General features: G+C 44.9%; 1 protein-coding gene across 1 annotated transcript in view; it reads right to left on the reverse strand.

Moving 5' to 3' along the window:
• Positions 1 to 21,203, reverse strand: part of LOC126260620 (outer dense fiber protein 3-like protein 2) — an 89,563-nt gene that overhangs the window by 21,264 nt on the left and 47,096 nt on the right. Inside the window, exon 2 of the mRNA XM_049957958.1 lies at positions 9,706 to 9,924. Coding sequence (XP_049813915.1) covers positions 9,706 to 9,924 — 219 coding nt within the window. The remainder of the gene's footprint in view (positions 1 to 9,705; positions 9,925 to 21,203) is intronic.

A 21,203-nucleotide genomic window follows, 5' to 3' on the forward strand; every position in this document is an offset into this window, starting at 1 on the left:
AGGGAATGCCACGAGAACCTTCCCAAGACGATGACGTCCCCCCCTCCCCCTCCAACCTGAACCCTTCCAGTGATTACTATAGGGTATCTGCTTTCAGTCCAATACAGAATAAAACGTGATTTATCTGGAAATGCCGCCTGCGGGCACTCAGTGGACGTCTAGTTGCGGTAATGGCGTGCAAATTCCAGCCTTCATCAGCAACGAACAGCAGTCAACATGGACGTATGAGCCAGGCGCCTGTGACGGACGCCCATACGCGGCAACGTTCGCTGAACAGTCGTTGAGGAAACACTATTGGTAGCCCTTTCATTCGTCTGGGTGGTTAGCTGCTGAACAATTGCACATCTATTCGATCTTACACATCTCCGCAGCCGTCGTTCACCCCTGTCATGCCGGCCACGTGTGGCCGAGCGGTTCTAGGAGCTTCAGTCTGGAACCGCGTTACCGCTACCGTTGCAGGTTCGAATCCTGTCTCGGGCATGGATGTGTGTGATGTCCTTAGGTTAGTTAGTAGTTCTAAGTCTAGGGGACTGATGACCTCAGATGTTAAGTCCGTTAGTGCTCAGAGCCATCTGAACCATTTGAATCCCTGTCATGTGTGGCCATGGAGCACCATACTTCCCTCGGCGCCAGTTTTGGATAGCTCCATTTTGCTCTGCACGGTACACTTCAACCACGGCGACACGCGAACAGTTTACAAACTTAGTAAGTGCTGGCTGCGCGGAGTGACCGCGTGGTTTGAGGCGCCATGTGACGGATTGTGCGCCCTCTCCCGCCGGAGGTTTGAGTCCTCCCTCAGGCACGGGTGTTTGTGTCGTTCTTCGCATAAGCCAGTTTAAGTAGTGTGTAAGTCAAGGGACCGATGACCTCAGCAGTTTGGTCCCTTAGGAAGTCACACAAACACACATTTTCGTAAGTGCTTCCATCCTTGGTCCGGCACCCTATGATCATGCCCTTTTGGACGTTTCCTCAATGCGACAACGCGCTTTATATATCTTCCACTGCTACGGTTGCCACATGCCGTCGCCGAACAGCAATTGCACGTTTACGTCGAACACAGGTGGTGGTCATATTAATGTGACTGGACTGCGTGTCTGACGTTCACAAATTCCTGTTTTTGCTAGTACGCACTCTGGAGAAAAATTTAACGAACTAAGTTGATTCCAAACTAATTCACGAACTTGACCATACATCTCGACTTCAGAAAACTTTAACACATATGAAATTCTAGCACTACGGCCAGGTTCAACACAGCCAGGCATGTTTTGCCTCGATGAGCCACGATAGAGCATTACCGAGATTGAATAAAGCCACGGCCTACGATATCACGATTTGGGTGAGACTATTTTGTTCTTTCATGGTGACAATCATGGGTTCGAGTATTGTAGAAGGTATACAATAGTGAGCGAGATAAGACTGAAATATATCGTTTATAAAATTTGTGGCAGCAAGCATAATTTTACGGCGACACGAAAGAGCAGCAGTGCGAAATTGAAGCGAAGCAGGAAATATACAGTGCTTCCCAGAAACATTGCGACAAACTTAGAGGGGTTCTGGATGGTGTCTTGAGGAGCAAATTGAGGATAGGAGGCTACAGAGCATCGAAGTTATAGGTGCTGGAGCCCGCCACTAGGCCACTCCTCTGACAGCAAACGTGACTTTGTACGGCGATGACTCGTAGTCTCATCGTCTCGCAATGTTGTCTGTTATTCAGTCATTGCGACTGTTTGCCACAATCTCCAGTGGAGAAGATGGAGCTAGCTGCAGCATAGAAAATGCCTTGTCTCCTATGAATGCAGTGCTCTGTTGCCTTGGTGAATGACGATTTCGGACACGGATTTATATCGGCAGTTTATTTCTCTCTGCGATTTTAGGCAGTTAGAGAGAACCTTCACGAGCAGGTGAATTTTAGTGATCAAAGTTGATTTTTTTCTTTGCATAAGAGAACAGTTGTCACGCAATTTCTTCATTCAGAACTCCAAGAGAATTGTGTGGTATTAGCCAGTTCTGGTTTTACCCTTTGCAAAATAATCAGTAAGAAAAGTCTGATTTGCATCCCATAAAACTGAAGAAATGCAAATGAAATCGACTTCACTCTTTTTGGTGTACGACTACCAACTTTCCCATCGCTTTCGTTGCTTTTCATTAACAGGAAGAAGTATCAGCTCACGTCTCATCAGTGGTAACAAATAGACGCACAGAATCAGTTGAATCCTCTTCAAAATGATCCTAACCTTACCGATAAATTCTTTTTTATTTTTATTTTTGCCGGGATCAAACAATTGCGACACTTACATTGCACAAAGCCTTTTCATAGCTAATTCTTCATGTACAACGTGCTGCCCCATTTCTTTTGACAAGTGTACGGCGTCAGGTAGTCATTTATCTTTCAGTCGTTCAGCATCATTTTGCATACTTCGTCGATGTTTTATCTGATCTTCCTTCATGTAAACTGTGTTCAAGAGACGTTTGCCCAGGTTTGAGATCAGTCGCTTATTTCTGAACTGTTGAATGCTTAGGTAAACATAAATCTTCACCTGCTTTGGATGAATTTTAGCTGGCAGCGTACCGTCTGAGCAAAGGAGCAAAAAAGCCACGGTAATGCTTTTTATCCGTCAGAGCTAAACATAACCATGATTCCTTCAAAAAGCTCTGTAAACCAATCTGCAAATGTGGTTGGCACTGGACTATATTCATAGAAACCAACGAGATTTCAGCGCCTATACGAGTGGCTTTCATCTCGTTCTCTGCCTTAGAAACAACGTACTGAGGAGGTAACCTTGGAGCTCTTTCATCGGCTTTAGGTGTACTCTTCATGAGATCCATGTGTAAGGCAACACACGCCTAGGCAGTAGTCGCGTTCACACAAAGACACTCAGGCATATGTGATGTGACGTTTTCAATTAATGTGACGAAGCACCTTTCCGCTCAAGCTGGCTGATTATGGAAGAACCTAAAGTTTATTCCTGATGAAATCTCACAGAAATGAAATACGTGCTCCGAGAAATCAGAGAAGGGGGATAATTTCTGTTTGTGATTGTTGGACAGTTCCTCTGCACCTTTGCAACGAGTGACGTGAGAGGTAGATTTGGTGCTCTCACCAAATATGAACTGCACTATTAAGTATGTCTTCTGCGTTCAACATACAAAACGAATACACATTGTACACTGGCTACCTTATTACCCACGTGCCCTTCGTTTACCGTCGTAGGCACCACATAGTACCATTCTTATTCCAGGCTCAAGCCAACCATTGTCAAAACTACCTTATCCACTGTGGCGATCAAACCAAAGACTGCAAAAATGTAACAACCTGCCTCCATTAAAAATCCAATCACATAGTTAAAGAAGGTAAAGAACGCCTTATCTTGTAGTACTCACCGAAATGTAAACATCTCCAATTCATCCCCACCGACCTATTCCTACTGCGAAAGGCAAAATCCCCCTTCCAAAAAACATAAAAGGATTGGCCTCATCAGCCTCATAAACTCTTCATTCTATCTTAAGGAGTCCCTACATTCCCCCTCCTCCCCCCGCCACCACACGCAAACACATAGAAGATATAAGCCGTTTTGTCACAAATATCCTCCAAAATATCCAACCTTTTGAGCGACGCTATAAACTTTATCAGATCATATTGGTTGCCTATTCCACATTTCACCTACATTACAACGCCACATACTCCCACAACCACTTGCTTTTCACTTCCCCTTCCCCCCCCCCACCCCACCCTACCACACCTCCACCTTTAGATACCCTCGTTTGAACCCACTCAAGTCTTCAGCCCAACTGCGCTAAATTCCCCTCACAAGCACAACCAGACCTTGTCCCATTTTCCCAACCCTCTGAATAAACCTACTCCAACTCCTTACACCAGATGCCCCCCCCCCCTCCCCCATATCCTACCTGCAGTTTCTTACATTTGATCCCACTGCATTCATCCATCTACTCGGAATTAGTCATCAACACCCAAAACATCAATCTCCAGTCCACGTATAAAAGCTCCAAGCAGCCTACATTGACCCAACAACACTCACCTACTATAACAATAATTATCACATCAACATCACCCATTACATTTGTATCGTGTATGTTTTAGATCGTTTACTATATTATTTTCAATCCCGTTGTATTTGAGAAACTTGTAGGAGTTCCATTGCCAGCCCACCATCTTCTGAGGGAATGAAATAACAAAAAAGAAAATAGACAGGCTGTCTTTTTTCAGTACTCTAAAAGAATCTGTAATAGATACGATAGCAAAGGAGCTCTTAAAAGAAACACTAGCAAATATAAAATGTAAAGCAAAATTCGTGAGAGAAACTTCAGCGCGATTTGAAATTAAGACACGGTGATGGACTTCCTCCAATATTTTTTATCTGTGTACTTAAGGAAATGATCGGAGAATGAAGGAAAATATTGGCAGAATATAATATCAAAAATTAAATACAAACTGGCTGGGAAAGTATAATCTCAAAACTGACTGTTTACCATTTATAACTGATTTAGAAAGTCTGGCAGATAGAGTATAAGTAGCACAAAAACAGATATAAATTTAAAAACAGAGGCAACGACGAGCAAGAAGGCTACGCCATCAAAATTAATCGCAAATTATGTAAATATCCGAAAGACAGACAAATTTAACTATTACGAAAAGTTATCGAGGAAAATGGATGTGGGAAAGAAGTTACCAGAGGAAAATTATGAAAGATGGACTTAGCATTTAACTGAACAAAGGATGTTTACAATGAAAAATAGTTCTCTATAAATGCATAAATTTATCATTTACGATAGTAATTCGGCCTAAAAAACACATATGCAGCAGAGACACTAAAATCAGGATTAGTAAAAGAAGATAATGATATCTCCAAAACGGAAAGAAAGCTTAGGAGAAAGATGTTAGAAAATAGGAGAATAATAGAAATATTTCAATCAAGAAGTAACAGAAGTGTGTAAAACGTAGAAAAAATTACAGATGAAATTAGGAAAATAAGACTATTATTGTATGGTAACATCCATGGAATGAATCCTAGCAGACTGACGAAAAAAAATGTACAGTATTTTGAAAAATTAGAAGGCGAATTGGCTTAGGAAGCGCATGGAGACCTATAACAAACTAGCAAGAAATTGAAGATAGAATAAAACATAGGTTCAAAGTTATGATTTGGGATAGTTTCCAACACAGAAAGAACAGTTCCAAAAAGATAGGGAAGAAAATGGTCAGCAGAAGAGAGACGACAAAAACGTGAGCAGATGAAAGTGTAAATCTGACTTACAGGCTTGATTCTTTCACTATCAATTTTTTTCGGTATGGAAGACATTAATGTGTGGTTATTTTAACTAATGTCAAAGTCAGAAGTAACAATAAGGAAAAAATATTTCTCCCTACGCATTTTGCAGCATGGGAAGGGGTATTCGTAAGTACCTCTGGGGTGTCAGAAGATGACTCCACCAAAACGACAAGAGCAACAAAAAACAGGCACACACCAGTAGATAGAGAATCTCTCCACATTTTTAACTCACAGTACAAGTTCTCAATACAGGCACTGTTTGTAACATGGAAAAGTCAATGTTTTCGTGCAGCTTATAGACATAAATTGTCCCGGAAATCGTTACAGCAACCTACTTTTCAAATTTGTGAATTGCATTGCCTATACGAAGGCGTGAAACAATTTCATACTACAAAACGGAGCGGAGCAAAGCATTAAGAAAGAATCTTGAAGACAGCACAGACGACAGGTGCAAGCTATAGTTATAAGAATTTTGCATACCATTATCAACGGGTGACTGATAAGAGGGATGTCCAACAAGTAATGCAACACACACTTTCTTTTCTCGGCCGATTTCGGTTGAAAAAACGTGTGATTCGTTGCAGGACATAGTTTTCGCTTCAAGTCCTACAGTTTCATAAAATTCCAGTAGGTGGCGGCGCTATACATAGTCTTCAAAACGGTGACTGTAACAGAGGTGCGCTCCAAGCAGAGAACTTTCTTCGAGTTTCTTTTGGCGGAAAACCAGAGCACCGCAGATATTAATAGGCGCTTTCAGAATGCCTACTGAGACTTGGCAGTGAACAAAACCACGGCGAGTCATTCGGCAAGGCGTTCGTCATCATGGCAACTAGGTTGCGCGAATGTGGCCAATCTCTGGCACGCCGAGTGGCCGCACACATCTGTGACTCCTGCTCTGTTGGTATGTGTGGGCACACTCATTCGAAGTGATCGACGGATCACAGTCAGATACCTAGCTGGTCAGTCGGACGTCTCCATTCGTACTGCTGAAACACTCGTCCACCACTTAAGCTACTAAAAGTGTATGTCCGCTGGATTCCTCGCTGCCCAGCAGAAGACCGTAAAGAGCAACGAAGGACCATCTGGGCGGAATTGTTGGCGCGTTACGAGGTTTATTTTTGTTAACATCGTTACAGGGAATGAAACCTGGGTTCATCACTTTGAACCAGCAACAAAACGGTAGTCCGTAGAGTGACGCCGCACCACCTCTCTTCTGATGAAAAAGTTCATAGCTGCAACCTTTGCCGGTAAAGTCACGGTGACGTTCTTCTGGGACTCTGATGAGGGTATTCTGTTTGATGTTCTCTCTCGTGTTAAAAGCGTCGTGAGACTAGGGCCTCCCCATCGGGTAGACCGTTCGCCGAATGCAAGTCTTTAGATTTGACGCCACTACGGCGTCTTGCGCGTCGATGGGGTTGAAATGATGATGATTAGAACAACGCAACACCCAGTCCGTGAGCGTAGAAAATCTCCAACCCAGCCGGGAATCGAACCCAGGCCCTTAGGGCTGAGATTCTGTCGCGCTGGCGACTCAGCTACCGGGGACGGACTGCCTCGTAGAGCAACGATCAACACTGAAGCGTATTGTGCTACTCCCAGGACTCTCAGACTAAAAGAAAGTACACTACTGGCCATTAAAATTGCTACACCAAGAAGAAATGTAGATGATAAACGGGTATTCATTGGACAAATATATCATACTAGAACTGACATGTGATTACATTTTCACGCAATTTGGGTGTATAGATCCTGAGAAATCAGTACCCAGAACAACCACCTCTGGCCGTGATAACGGCCTTGATATGCCTGGGCATTGAGTCAAACAGAGCTTGGATGGCTTGTACAGATACAGCTGCCCATGCAGCTTCAACACGATACCACATTTCATCAAGAGTAGTGACTGGCGTATTGTGACGAGCCAGTTGCTCGGCCACCATTGACCAGACGTTTTCAGTTGGTGAGAGATCTGGAGAATGTACTGACCAGGGCAGCAGTCGAACATTTTCTGTATCCAGAAAGGCCCGTACAGGACCTGCAACATTCGGTCGTGCATTATCCTGCTGAAATGTAGGGTTTCGCAGGGATCGAATGAAGGGTAGAGCCATGGGTCGTAACACATCTCAAATGTAACGTCCACTTTTCAAAGTGCCGTCAATGCGAACAAGAGGTGACCGAGACGTGTAACCAATGGCACCCCATACCATCACGCCGGGTGATACGCCAGTATGGCGATGACGAATACACGCTTCCAATGTGCGTTCACGGCGGTCGCCAAACACGGATGCGACCATCATGATGCTGTAAACAGAATCTGGATTCATCCGAAAAAATGACGTTTTGCCATTCATGCACCCAGGTTCGTCGTTGAGTACACCACAGCAGGCGCTCCTGTCTGTGATGCAGCGTCAAGGGTAACCGTAGCCATGGTCTCCGAGCTGATAGTCCGTGCTGCTGCAAACGTCGTCGAAGTGTTCGTGCAGATGGTTGTTATCTTGCAAACGTCCCCATCTGTTGACTCAGGAATCGAGACGTGGCTGCACGATCCGTTACAGCCATGCGGATAAGATGCCTGTCATCTCGACTGCTAGTGATACGAGGCCGTTGGGATCCAGCACGGCGTTCCGCATTACCCTCCTGAACCCACCGATTCCATATTCTGCTAACAGTCATTCGATCTCGACCAACGCGAGCAGCAATGTCGCGATACGATAAACCGCTATCGCGATAGGCAACAATCCAACCTTTATCAGAGTCGGAAACGTGATGGTAAGCACTTCTCCTCCTTACGCGAGGCATCACAACAACGTTTCACCAGGCAACGCCGGTCAACTGCTGTTTGTGTATGAGAAATCGGTTGGAAACTTTCCTCATGTCAGCACGTTGTAGGTGTCGCCACCGGCGCCAACCTTGTTTGAATGCTCTGAAAAGCTAATCATTTGCATATCACAGCATCTTCTTCCTGTCGGTTAAATTTCGCGTCTGTAGCACGTCATCTTCGTGGTGTAGCAATTTTAATAGCCAGTAGTGTAGTAAGTAAATAAATAAATAACTGTCAAAGAATTGAAGAAACGACTTAAGCGCGTTCGCCACCGCAAAAATGGAAAGGAACTTCTTCTCCTCCACGATAACGCAAAGCCTCACACAAGTGCTCGTGCGCCAGAGGAGGTCACAAAGCTTCATTGGACTGTTATTTCTCATCCACCGTGCAGCCCGGATCTCGCTCATTCCGACTTCCAGCCGTTTGGCCCAGTGAAGGATGCACTCCACAGAAAGCAGTACGTGGATGATTGGGAGGTTACTGATGCAACAAGACGTTGGCTCCGACGTCAACCAGTAGAGTGGTACCATGCGGACGTACGGGCCCTCCCAGTAAGATGTAAGGCCGCCGCATTGAACGGAGATTATGTTTATAAATAGGGTTTTATAGCCAAAACAGTGGAGAATAAAGTGGTGTACTGGAATCTTGAACAAAACGGAACTTTTTCCAGAAAAAAAAGTGTTGCATTACTTAATGAACGCCCCTCGTGCATATCAATACTCCGCCAGACAGGCCTCGGAAGGCCTAACAGTACCGACCGACCGCCGGGTCATCAAATGGTTCAAATGGCTCTGAGCACTATGGGACTCAACTGCTGAGGTCATTAGTCCCCTAGAACTTAGAACTAGTTAAACCTAACTAACCTAAAGACATCACAAACATCCATGCCCGAGGCAGGATTCGAACCTGCGACCGTAGCGGTCTTGCGGTTCCAGACTGCAGCGCCTTTAACCGCACGGCCACTTCGGCCGGCGCCGGGTCATCCACAGCCGATAGGGGTCAATGAATGCAGATATGGAGGGGCACGTGGTCAGGACAAAGCTCTCCCAGTCACTGTCAGTTTTCATCATTGAAGTCGCTACTTCTCAATCAAGTAGCTCCTCAACTGGTTCAAATGGTTCAAATGGCTCTGAGCACTATGGGACTTAACATCTATGGTCATCAGTCCCCTAGAACTTAGAACTACTTAAACCTAACTAACCTAAGGACAGCACACAACACCCAGTCATCACGAGGCAGAGAAAATCCCTGACCCCGCCGGGAATCGAACCCGGGAACCCGGGCGTGGGAAGCGAGAACGCTACCGCACGACCACGAGCTCCTCAACTGACCTCACCAGGGCTAAGTACACCCCACTTGCAAACAGCGCTCGTGAGACTTGGATTGTGACCCAAGCAATAGCGTGCAGTAAATTCTGATTGGGTCTCTGATAACCTATTGTGGGACACATACGTTCCAACGGTAGTGGAAGCGTTAAATGGGATTGCTAGCTTAGCTTTGGCGAAAGAGGAAGAAAGAAAATGTGGGAAACTACTGAAAATGACTATATTGGAGGACAAAGCGAATAGGAATTGTAGTGTTTCCTGTTAATGTACTCACGCCCTAGAGGCAGCCTCTCTCGCATGGTGTAGGCCGGTGGGTCGCCCGGCCCGTGCTGGGTGAGGTTGGGCCGCAGGCCGTACTTGGGCCCCGGGCCGAGCAGCCTCAGCGGCAGCGGCAAGCGGCGGCGCATCGTGTAGGCGGGCGCGCGCTCCTTGGTCACGTCGTGGCCCTTGTAGCCCAGCGTCGGCGGCAGCCGGTAGTGCGTCGGGCCCGCCGCTGCACCGGACACACTCCAGTCAGCAAAGTCATAGCGCCTTCATCTGACACCCGAGTTGTAGCAGGCCGATAACTTCCAATTATGTGGTGTTGTAGCATTTTGGAACACTGTTTGCTCACACGCCACGGCCCTTCTGGAGGTGGTGTTCGACAACGACCGACCACGCTCCTATGGTGCCACAGTCCTTTACTGGATCGGGAACAATATTTCAATGCCCAACTCTAGTAGTATCTCAAGAATAAACAATTTACCTTAACAGCAAGATGTATGAGACAGGTGAAATACCCTCAGACTTCATGAAGAATGTAATAACTCCAATCCCAAAGAAAGCGGGTGTTGACAGATGTGAAAATTACCGAACTATCAGTTTAATAAGCCACAGCTGCAAAATACTAACGCGAATTCTTTACAGACGAATGGAAAAACTAGTAGAAGCCGACTTCGGGGAAGATCAGTTTGGATTCCGAAGAAATATCGGAACACGTGAGGCAATAGTGACCCTACGACTTATCTTAGAAGCTAGATTAAGGAAAGGCAAACCTACGTTTCTAGCATTTGTAGACTTAGATAAAGCTTTTGACAATATTGACTGGAATACTCTCTTTCAAATTCTGAAGGTGGCAGGGGTAAAATACAGGCAGCGGAAGGCTATTTACAATTTCTACAGAAACCAGGTGGCAGTTATTAGAGTCGAGGGACATGAAAGGGAAGCAGTGGTTGGGAAGGGAGTCAGACAGGGTTGTAGCCTCTCCTCGATGTTATTCAATCTGTATATTGAGCAAGCAGTGAAGGAAAAAAAGAAAAATTCGGAGTAGGAATTAAAGTCCATGGAGAAGAAATAAAAACGTTGAGGTTCGCCGATGACATTGTAATCCTGTCAAAGACAGCAAAGGACTTGGAAGAGCAGTTGAACGGAATGGATAGTGTCTTGAAGGGAGGATATAAGATGAACACCAACAATAGCAAAACGATGATAATGGAATGTAGTCGAATTAAGTCTGGTGATGCCAAGGGAATTATATTAGGAAATGAGACACTTAAAGTAGTAAATGTGTTTTGCTATTTGGGGAGCAAAATAACTGATGATGGTCGAAATAGAGAGGATACAAAATGTAGACTGGCAATGGCAAAGAAAGCCTTTCTGAAGAAAAATTTGTCAACATCGAGTATAGATTTAAGTGTCAGGAAGTCTTTTCTGAAAGTATTTGTATGGAGTGCAGCCATGTATGGAAGTGAAACGTGGACGGTAAATTGTTTAGACAAGAAGAGAATAGAAGCTTTCGAAATGTGGTGCTACAGAAGAATGCTGAAAATTAGATGGGTAGATCACATAACTAATGAGGAGGTATTTAACAGAATTGGGGAGAAGAGGAGTTTGTGGCACAACTTGACTAGAAGAAGGGATCGGTTGGTAGGACATGTTCTGAGGCATCAAGGGATCAGTTTAGTATTGGAGGGCAGCGTGGACGGTAAAAATCGTAGAGGGAGACCAAGAGATGAATACACCAAGCAGATTCAAAAGGATGCAGGTTGCAGTAGGTACTGGGAGATGAAGAAGCATGCACAGGATAGAGTAGCATGGAGAGCTGCATCAAACCAGTCTCAGGACTGAAGACAGCAACAACAACAACAACAACAACAACAACAACCTTAACAGAAATGGAGCATCAGCACCTCGACTTAGCTATAAAAAATATATACTCCAATATTTCTGTCCTTATATGAGCTTGTTTTCAGAATGAGAATGATTTAAGTACGTGCTGGCTATTTGGTGTGTCTAACATTATTGTAACTTGGTAGGTAGAAACGGCAATACAGAATGCCCTGAGGAGGTGCATTGCATGCCCATCTTATCGCCGGTGTTCAGACTTTGAGAATGGTCGAAACATTGGCACGAGAGACACAGGACCATCATACTGAAAGATTGCGCACACAGCTGGCTGTAAAGCACGGACAGCTAAATGAGTGGTGATGAGAAAGACTCAGACAGTGTGGCAAGAAGATTAGTCACAGATCCAGGCAGAAGGACTACAATACTACAAGATCATCGGATTATACGACTGGCTCTAAAAAACAGATACACGGTCCAGTCACATTAATGTGACCACCTGCCAAAAGTGTGAATCACCAAGTTTTGCAGCATGGGCCGTGTAGGAAGAGTGTCAGTGAGGTTCTGGACGGTACCGACAGGGATGTGGAGACACACAAACTGCAGTGGCGTGGACAGCTGCGCTAGGTTTTTCTGGTGAGGATCCACGGCACAACATCCCAACCTAGGTGGTCCCACAGACCCTCGATTGGTTTTAAATCCGGCGAGTTTGTGGTCGTGGCAGTACGGTAAACACTTCCTGGTGCTCTTCAAACCATGCACGTACACTGCGAGCTGTGTGACACGTTGCATTGTCCTGCCGGTAGATGCCATTGTGCTGAGGAAAAGCAGTCTTCATGTACGGGTGGATGTGCCCCCAAGGATAGATGCATTATTGTGTTAATTCCCTGTGCCTTCCAGAATGGCAAGATCACCCATGTAATTCCATAAAAACATCCCCCAGACCACAACGCTCCCTTAATAACATCATCGGCTTATTACTAATACAATAGTAGCCGGTATGCTGAGGCTCGGACGCTTTGCTTTCAAACGTTTCACTCCGTACACGCCAATGACCATCTGCCTGATGCAGCATAAAACGTAATTCATCTCAGAAGGCCACCAGTCGCCAATCAGTGGACGTCCAGTTGCCGTACTGGGGTGCACATGGGCAGCCAGTTGCTCAACCGTTGCATGTCTATTCGCCCATGCACATTTCTGCAGCCGTTGTTCACCCCTGTCATCTGTGGCCCACGGTACACCACAGTTGCCTCAGCACAGATTTTGGATAGCGCCGTTTCGCCATGCTACCACGGCGGCACGCAAACAATTTACAAACGCAGTCGTTTCGGAAATGCTTCCACGTTTGGCCCGAAAGTTAATGATCACGCCCTTTTGGGCGTCAGATAAATCGCTCCGTTTCCAAATTACGACTATGACTACAACGTTTCCCTCGTTTTCCTGACACCCTTAATATACAGCCCTCTGCTAGTGCTGCCACCTATCGGCCGTGAGTGATTATTGCACAGTGACGTCGAAAGTATGCGGTGGTCACCTTAACGTGATTCGACCTCTTAAATGCCAATTGCTGACTCTGGGCAGAATTTGCAGCGGGAATGTCACCATGAACCATCTGCGACAAATTACTAGAAGCTGGGTCGAGATCTCGAGTAAAAACGGTTCAAATGGCTCTGAGCACTATGGGACTTAACTTCTGAGGTCATCAGTCCCCTAGAACTTAGAACTACTTAAACCTAACTAACCTAAGGACATCACACACATCCATGCCCGAGGCAGGATTCGAACCGGCAACGGTAGCGGTAGCGCCTAGAACCGCTCGGCCACTCCGGCCGGCGAGATCTCAAGTAGTCACGTGTCATTTACCGATGACACCATATCACAGCAACAGATACTTGTTGTATGCTGTAGAGTCAACCTTTACACTGAGTGGTATTCTGTGGTGTTCATCGATAAAGTCTCTTTTCTGTTTGTGGTTAGTAACAATGCCAACGTGTCCGTAGACGACGTGTCGAAAGATCACGAGAAGCCGCACTTCTCAAGACGCATACCTCTCTAATGGTGTGGGGAGATATTGGGTACAGCAAAAGAACTGATTTGATGTTTGTGGAAGGGAGACGGAATGTTCGCCAGTACATGGAAATCGCGGTAAACGCTTTTGTCACATCCTTCATGACGTCTTTACTGGAGGCTTTTTCCAGTAGGTTAATGCAAGTCCCCACACTGCAGTTTACACAAGAATTCCCTCGAGGAATGTACGGATCCGCGACTGGCCTGCCCAGACTTCTGGTTTGTCACCAGTACAACATGCCTGGGATGCAATGGGAAGGCGTATACTCATACTTTCATACCAGCCTCGAGACAGCAGTCATCATAAACTGACAAGCAGGTGTCTCAGACCCGGTAATAAATTCCTCAAGATGGCATTCAGAGACTTTGTTTCCGTGCCACAACGAAAGCAAGGTGTGTTCGTGCCTGTAAATGCCCACCTCAGTCTGATTTTGGTGACGGAGATCGGTTCCAAATGGAATGAGACTTCAATCACTTAATTATCGTTGAGTGATGAACATCTCCAGGAAGTTTGATAACTATCGGACTGGTGCTACGTGGTGTAACACTTTCCGTTTCCACGGTGTATCTCCAAAAATGAAGGTATTTATCTTTTATATACAAACAACCTTTTACATTCTAAGAAAGAAGATTTTTATTGTTTTTATTTCTTATTCAGAATATCTTCAGTATAGTAGATCTTTGGGAAAATCATTAGAAGGCCATGCAAGAGAGCCTCTGTCTATGAAGGCAGAATTTTGGTGAGGATTAATTTATGGTTAGACTGATGGAACGAGACCCAAAAAATAAAATTAAAAAGAAATGAAAAGTGGCTGAGTGACAAGAATAGGGATCCAGTGATCTCGAGTTCGATCGCCAGTTAGCACTAGGATTTTTATCACTTCTTTCCCCTTGGGCAACATTTGTTAAACTGAAAAATGCCGAGTTCTACCGAGATTCGGAGTCCACGTCAAATCGAACGTCCCGCTATAGCTGCCTGCATTAAGACAGTTCAGAGATCGAAGGAAGACAACAGCATACCGGCTCCGATAGAACCATGACTAGTCAAGCATTGTGATGTTCACTAAGACTCAGGCTGACGACCGCTTTACCTTTGGAGACGAAATAGTCAATATCTGGAAGAACAAATTAAGCATAGCACTCTATGTCCAGGAAGCCATCGAACAGCGCTACGTTGTCGATGCTGCGGTCATGTTGTTGGGTGATCGTAGGGAAATACTTGGGCAAAATTTCCACTCCGTTTAGTTAAGTCAGATCTCCCTAACTTATATAACAAAGTCAGTAGTATCTGATCACAAATCCAGTGCCGAAGAGCTAGAGAACATCACATCGTTGCGGAAAATACAAAGAAAACCGCCTCCATAGCCGAATGGTTAGTGTCACTTCCTTCGGTATGGAAAGACAAGGGTCGATTGCCGGTACCTCGTCAATTTTTTTCTGATGTGAGATCCTCTGGAACAGGATCCAATCAGCCTCGTGAGGCCAAATGAAGGTCTGCTTCAGTAAAGAAGCAGGGACATATTCTGGTTCACCGACAGTTCGAAAACAGACCAAGGTGTCTGGGCGGGGTATATGGGATGCAGCCAAGGCTGGAGAGTGCAATCTATCTAGGGAAGATGACCACTGTGTTTCAAGCAGAAATATCTGCTATCAGGGAGTGCGTGGAGGAGAATTTGCGGAGGTGCTACAGATGTCGTAGCATTTGCATTTATTCAGACAGCCAAGCAGCCCTGAAAGCACTGACAGCCTCTGCAACAAGATCAAAGATCGTGGCAGAATGCCATAGAGTCCTTGTGGAGCTAGGGAAAAGCAATAGGGTAAACCTATTCTGGGTCCCTGGTCACTCAGGGATTAGTGGTAATGAGCAAATCGATAGGTTGGCCAGGATAGGGGCGATGACCCATTTATTGGACCGGAACCTGTCTTGACAATCACCAAGGCGATGATCAAAATAAAACTATGAGACTGGACAAGGAGACAGCATGTAGAATATTGGGGTAAGGACCAAAAGCAAAAACAAGGCCAGGTATTGATGACGAAGCCATGTTGTAAGAGAAGTCTCTCAATACTGGGCTTGAACAGGAGAGAAATGAAACTCATGGTTGGACGATTGACAGGCCATAGGAATTTCAGCAAACACCTACGTACCATGGGGATAATAGAAGAAGACCCCAAATATAGGAGGTGTGGTGTGGGCGAGGAAATCGCATCATATTTTATCTTCGAATGCGAGGCACTGGAGATTAAAAGACGCAGGATATCAACCAGACCTGAAGAAATTGTGTCTATCAAAACACTGGTAAAGGATCTCCTTGCACTGTTGAAGGGCATTGGTTGGCTTTACTAGAGACATACGGAACGATACCGCACAATAAACTCTGTTTCGGTGCGGGCAGCAGCAGGCTTGACCAGTGTTGTTTTTGCGTCCCTGATAAAATCAAATCAAATTCAAATCAAGAAGCAGCGGCACCATTAGGATTCATCTATTAGCAATAACGGCTACAGGAATTGGCGACGTGTTTATCAGTAACCTATGATCATACGAGGGACGTTCAATAAGTAAAGCAACACACTTTCTCAGACAGTTTAAGTTTAAAAAATGGAGGATTTGTTGTGGAACATGCTGGAATATTTCTGCCCCAACCCCTATAGTTTCATAAAGTTCCGATGGACAGTGGCGCTATACGTAACATTCGAAATGTCGCGCGTAACGGAGGTGAGTTCCAAGCAGAGAGCTGTCATTGAGTTTCTTTTGGTGGAAAACCAGAGCACCACACGTATTTATAGCAGCTTGCAGAATGTCTAAGGAAACCTGGCTATGAACAAAAGCACGGTAAGTCGTTCGGAGAGGCGTCTGTCATCACTGCAATGAGGTCGGACAAACCTGTCCGATCTCCAGCGTGCCGGCCGGCCGCACGTAACTGTGACTCCTGCAGCGTTGGAATCCACGGACACTCTCATTCGAGGAGATCGACAGATCACAGTCAAACACCTCGCTGCTGAACTGGACGTCTCTGTTGGTGGTGGTGACACACTCGTCCACCAGTTGGGGTGTGTGTGTATGTGTGTGTGTATTGAACCGGGGACCTAGAAACGACAGAGAGGCTTCGTCCCGCAGTGGTTCACAAACCCACAACAGGCCACAGTAGTCCACCCACTTCACCGCCGCCCCACACCGAACCCAGGATTATTGTGCGGTTCGGCCCCCATGGAACGTGAGGCTAGCCGGGCGGGCACCAGTTGGGGTACTCAATGGTGTGTGCTCGCTGGGTTCCTCGCCACCTGTACGGACCATCTGTACGGAATTTTTTGCGCCTTATGAGGCTCATCGCCACTTTTTTTTTGTTAACATCGCCACAGGCGATGAAACATGTGTTCATCACTTCGAACCGGAAACAGAACGGCATTCCTTGTAGTGGCACCACACCACCTCTCTTCCGAAGAAAAAGTTCAAGCCTTCACGTTCAGCTGGTAAAGTCTTGGCGACAGTCTTCTGGGACTCTGAAGGAATTATTTCCTCTTGATGCGGGATCAAACATGAACTGTATTGTGCTATCTTCAGGGAATTGAAGAAACGACCTCAGCGTGTTCGTCGCCTCAAAATAGCAAGGCTTCACACAAGTCTTCGCACCCGAGAGGACTCACAAAACTTCTTTGGACAGCTCTTCCTTATCCACCCTACAATCCAGATCTCCCACTTTCCGACTTCCATCTGTTTGGTCCAATGATGGATGCACTCCACGAGAAGCAGCACGTGGGTGATTGGGAGATTACTGATGCAGCAAGACGCCGGCTCTGGCGTCAACCAGTAGAGTGGTACCGTGCCGGCATACAGGCCCTTCCAGTAATGTGGCGCAAGGTCGTCTTATTGAGCGGCGATTGTGTTGAAAAATACGGTTTTGTAGCCAAAAGAGTGGAGAGTAATATGATATATTATTCGGATTATGAATTTAAGGAACGTGATTTCAGAAAAAAGTCTATTGCTTTACTTGTTGAATGCCCCTCGTAGATCTCTGCTCATAGTGACTTGTAGACAGCAGCCAGCCAGTCGGAGCAAGCCTAAGTCTCGAGTGATGTTTACGTTTACTAAGGAGTGATGTGAATTTGGACGAACTAGTAAGATCATTAGTAGGGAAGGTGAATAGAAGAATTAAATGTGTTGGAACGAACCTGGAAAAATGCGGTCCAGTTGCAAAGGAAATCACATATAAAACTCCGGTGTGATCAGTTGTATACTACTGCTACAGTGATCGAAGCCGTAACAGATCGATATAGTTCATACGAAAGTGAAAGAGAGATGCGCGAGTAACTTAAATGGGAATGTGTGGGAGAAAGAGGGCGTTGCTCTAGCGAAACCTTTGTTGGGTATGTTAGAGGAGAATTAATCATCTTGAGGTTCAACCTCTTCTGCCCCGCGGAGTGGTCACTTGGTTCAAGGCGCCATGTGACGGATTGCGCGGCTCTTCCCGCCGTAGGTTTGAGTCCTCCCGCGGGCATGGGTGTGTGTGTGTGTGTGTGTGTGTGTGTGTGTGTGTGTGTTGTTCTTAGCGTAAGTTAGTTTAAGTAGTGTGTAAGTCGAGGGACCAATGACCACAGCAGTTTGGTCCCTTAGGAATATATACACATACACACACACACACACACACACACACACACACACACACACACACCAGTTCTTCTGTCCGTGTTTGCTTAAAAGTAGATCTGTTTATAGAGAGGATCCGCCTTGAGCACAATACAAGTTCTTATTTATCTCTTTACTCCCCAAACACGTTTCGCTGAAGTTTCAGCACCATCAATTGGTTTTATGTTACCTTCTTTAAAACAGGAAAAATTATTTTTACTGCTGGTACACATATAAATTTGAGTTGCTAAAGACAGTATTTACACCTTAAAAAACGGAAATTTTGAATATATACCTTGTTACCAAACGCTGTAGATTTCCTGGATTTTATGTAATTTAACGTAATTGTTTTGTTTCACAGTTTGTCATCTGCAACCATATAGAACGTAATGTAGAACAGTTATTTAATTCAAAAATTTACGGTTGGGCATGTTATGGTTATGCGTACCATTAACTAATACTATATGGAAGATTTTGTGTGTGTGTGTGTGTGTGTGTGTGTGTGTGTGTGTGTGTGTGTGTGTGTGTGTTTGGAAAGGGGGGGGGGTGTTTATGGGTTGGTGTTTATGGGTTGGTGTTTTCTGGTAGTTTTTTGAGAACAAAGAACAGAGTTTCATTGCAGAGAACTGCATATTCATTTATTACTTGTTTTCCTTCAGTTATGGCTTTTTGTATTTGATACCTTTCTTCAGTTATTTGTTTTTGTGGGGACTGTTACTGCATTTGAGAATTTTCAAGTTAGCGTTGATGTTTGTTGGGTTGTGTTTCCTGTCCATAAGGTTTTCAGCAAATGTACAATGACAGCCGTTATTTTTTGATGTTCTTCTGCTTTCTGTATATCTGATATTTAAGTTTTTGCTTGTGTGCCCCATATAAATTGATCTACAGTCTTGGCATGTCAACTGGTAAAAACCAGATATGTTGCGTTTGTCTGTGCTTGTGTTTTTTGATCTTAGTGTCCTCTGTATTGAGTTGTCTGTCCTGTAAGCTACTTCTAGTCCTCCTTTACTGAATATGTTGCCCCTCACTTAAACAACAAAGCAGCCTGTAGAATAGGCAACATGTTCAAAGAAAAAGGACTAAAAATAGCCTACTGAACAGGCAACTCAATACAGAGAAAACTAAGAGCAACCAATACAAGCACAAACAAACACAACATATTTGGTATTTACCAACTGAAATGCAAGACAGCAAAACAGTTTACATAGGGAAGACAAGCAGAAACTATAATAACAGATACACAGAACACAGAAGAGCATTAAAAATAATGGCTATCATTCTACATTTGCTAAACACCTTGTGGACATGAAACAGCCCACCAAACATCAACTCTACTTGAAAGTTCTCAAAGGCAGAAACAGACCCTCACAAAAAAACCCACTAAAAACTGAAGACAAATATCAAATACAAAAAGCCATAATTGAAAGAAAACAGTAATAAATGAATTCACAGTTCTCAGCAATGAAACTGTTGTTTTCTGATAGTTCTTTGAGGACAGAGAGCAAACACCCCAAATCCCTCTTCCAAACACACGCAATAAATAAAACGAAAAAGTAATAATTAAATAAATGAAACTCAGTCCATTTCACACACGCACACAAAATGACATATACACTCCACTAAGATTCAAATCTCCTGTTCGGAAGGCATTCAACTGTTCAGCTATCCGCCGTCTTGTTTCTATGTTTGTAAACCGTGATTAGAAAAATTATTTAGTGCAGGTCTTAACAATGAAGATAATTTGGAAACCAGCAAAAGTAAATGAAACATATTGCAAACACACACCATAGTATTAGTTAATGGTAGGCATAATCATAACATGCTCAGTCATACATGCCGGCCGAAGTGGCCGTGCGGTTAAAGGCGCTGCAGTCTGGAACCGCAAGACCGCTACGGTCGCAGGTTCGAATCCTGCCTCGGGCATGGATGTTTGTGATGTCCTTAGGTTAGTTACGTTTAACTAGTTCTAAGTTCTAGGGGACTAATAACCTCAGCAGTTGAGTCCCATAGTGCTCAGAGCCATTTGAGCCATCAGTCATACATTTTCGAATGAAACGACTCCTGTGCATTATGTTCTATATGGTTGCAGATGACAAACTGTGACAGAAAACAACTGCATGAAATTACATGAAATCTTCAAATCCATAGCACGTTATAAGAAGGCATATACTCAGAATTTACCCGTTTTTTGAAATGTGTAAATTTTGTCTTTAAAAACTCAAATTTATATGGGTACCAGTAGTAAAAAGCATTTTTCCTTTTTAAAGAAGGTAACATAAAACCCTATGATGATGTTGAACCTGCAGCGAAACGTATTTGGGGAATTAAAATTGTGTTTTGCTCAAGGTGGACCCTCTCCAAAAGCCAAATCTAGAGAAGGACAGTGCGAGAACTCTGCTGCCACCGTCGTACATTTCGCCTAGCGGTTATGGGAACAACGCGAGGGACATTAGGGCGCGCATAGACGAGCACAGGCAGTTATTTCTTCCTCGCACAACACGCGAATGCGGTAGGACTGAAAATCGCCAATACTGCTACTAAGTAACATCCAGCCAGTACAGTGGCTCGAGCGGTACTGTGCGAGTACACAGGGGAACCGGCAAAATTTCGGAAGTTGTTGAGGATTATTCTCTGAATTTTTTTTTTCTATGAGCAACCCGTGGTCTCTGGTGGCTCGTTACAGAATGATTCGCAGTTGTGTTTTTACAGTTTAGTGTCCTCGCCAGCAGATATCTAGATGAATGCAGATGAGCTGGTACGGGTATCGCAGAGGAATAGTTCAGAATACTGCCTCGTAGGGCGTGCACGAGGCGTTGCATGGGCAGAGCCACTGACCCAGGTGTTTACCTGCCGGTGGCAATGGGCCTGGCACGGTAGTTCTTATGCAGACATCAACTACGTGGGAGCTGGCCGTCGCCTGGGGCCCTGTGTGCTTATAATCCGTCGCTCAAGCGGTCGCGTTGTACGTCGACCGTGTT

The sequence above is a fragment of the Schistocerca nitens genome, chromosome 5 (genome assembly GCF_023898315.1).
Source record: "Schistocerca nitens isolate TAMUIC-IGC-003100 chromosome 5, iqSchNite1.1, whole genome shotgun sequence".
NCBI classification, from domain to species: Eukaryota; Metazoa; Arthropoda; class Insecta; order Orthoptera; family Acrididae; genus Schistocerca; species Schistocerca nitens.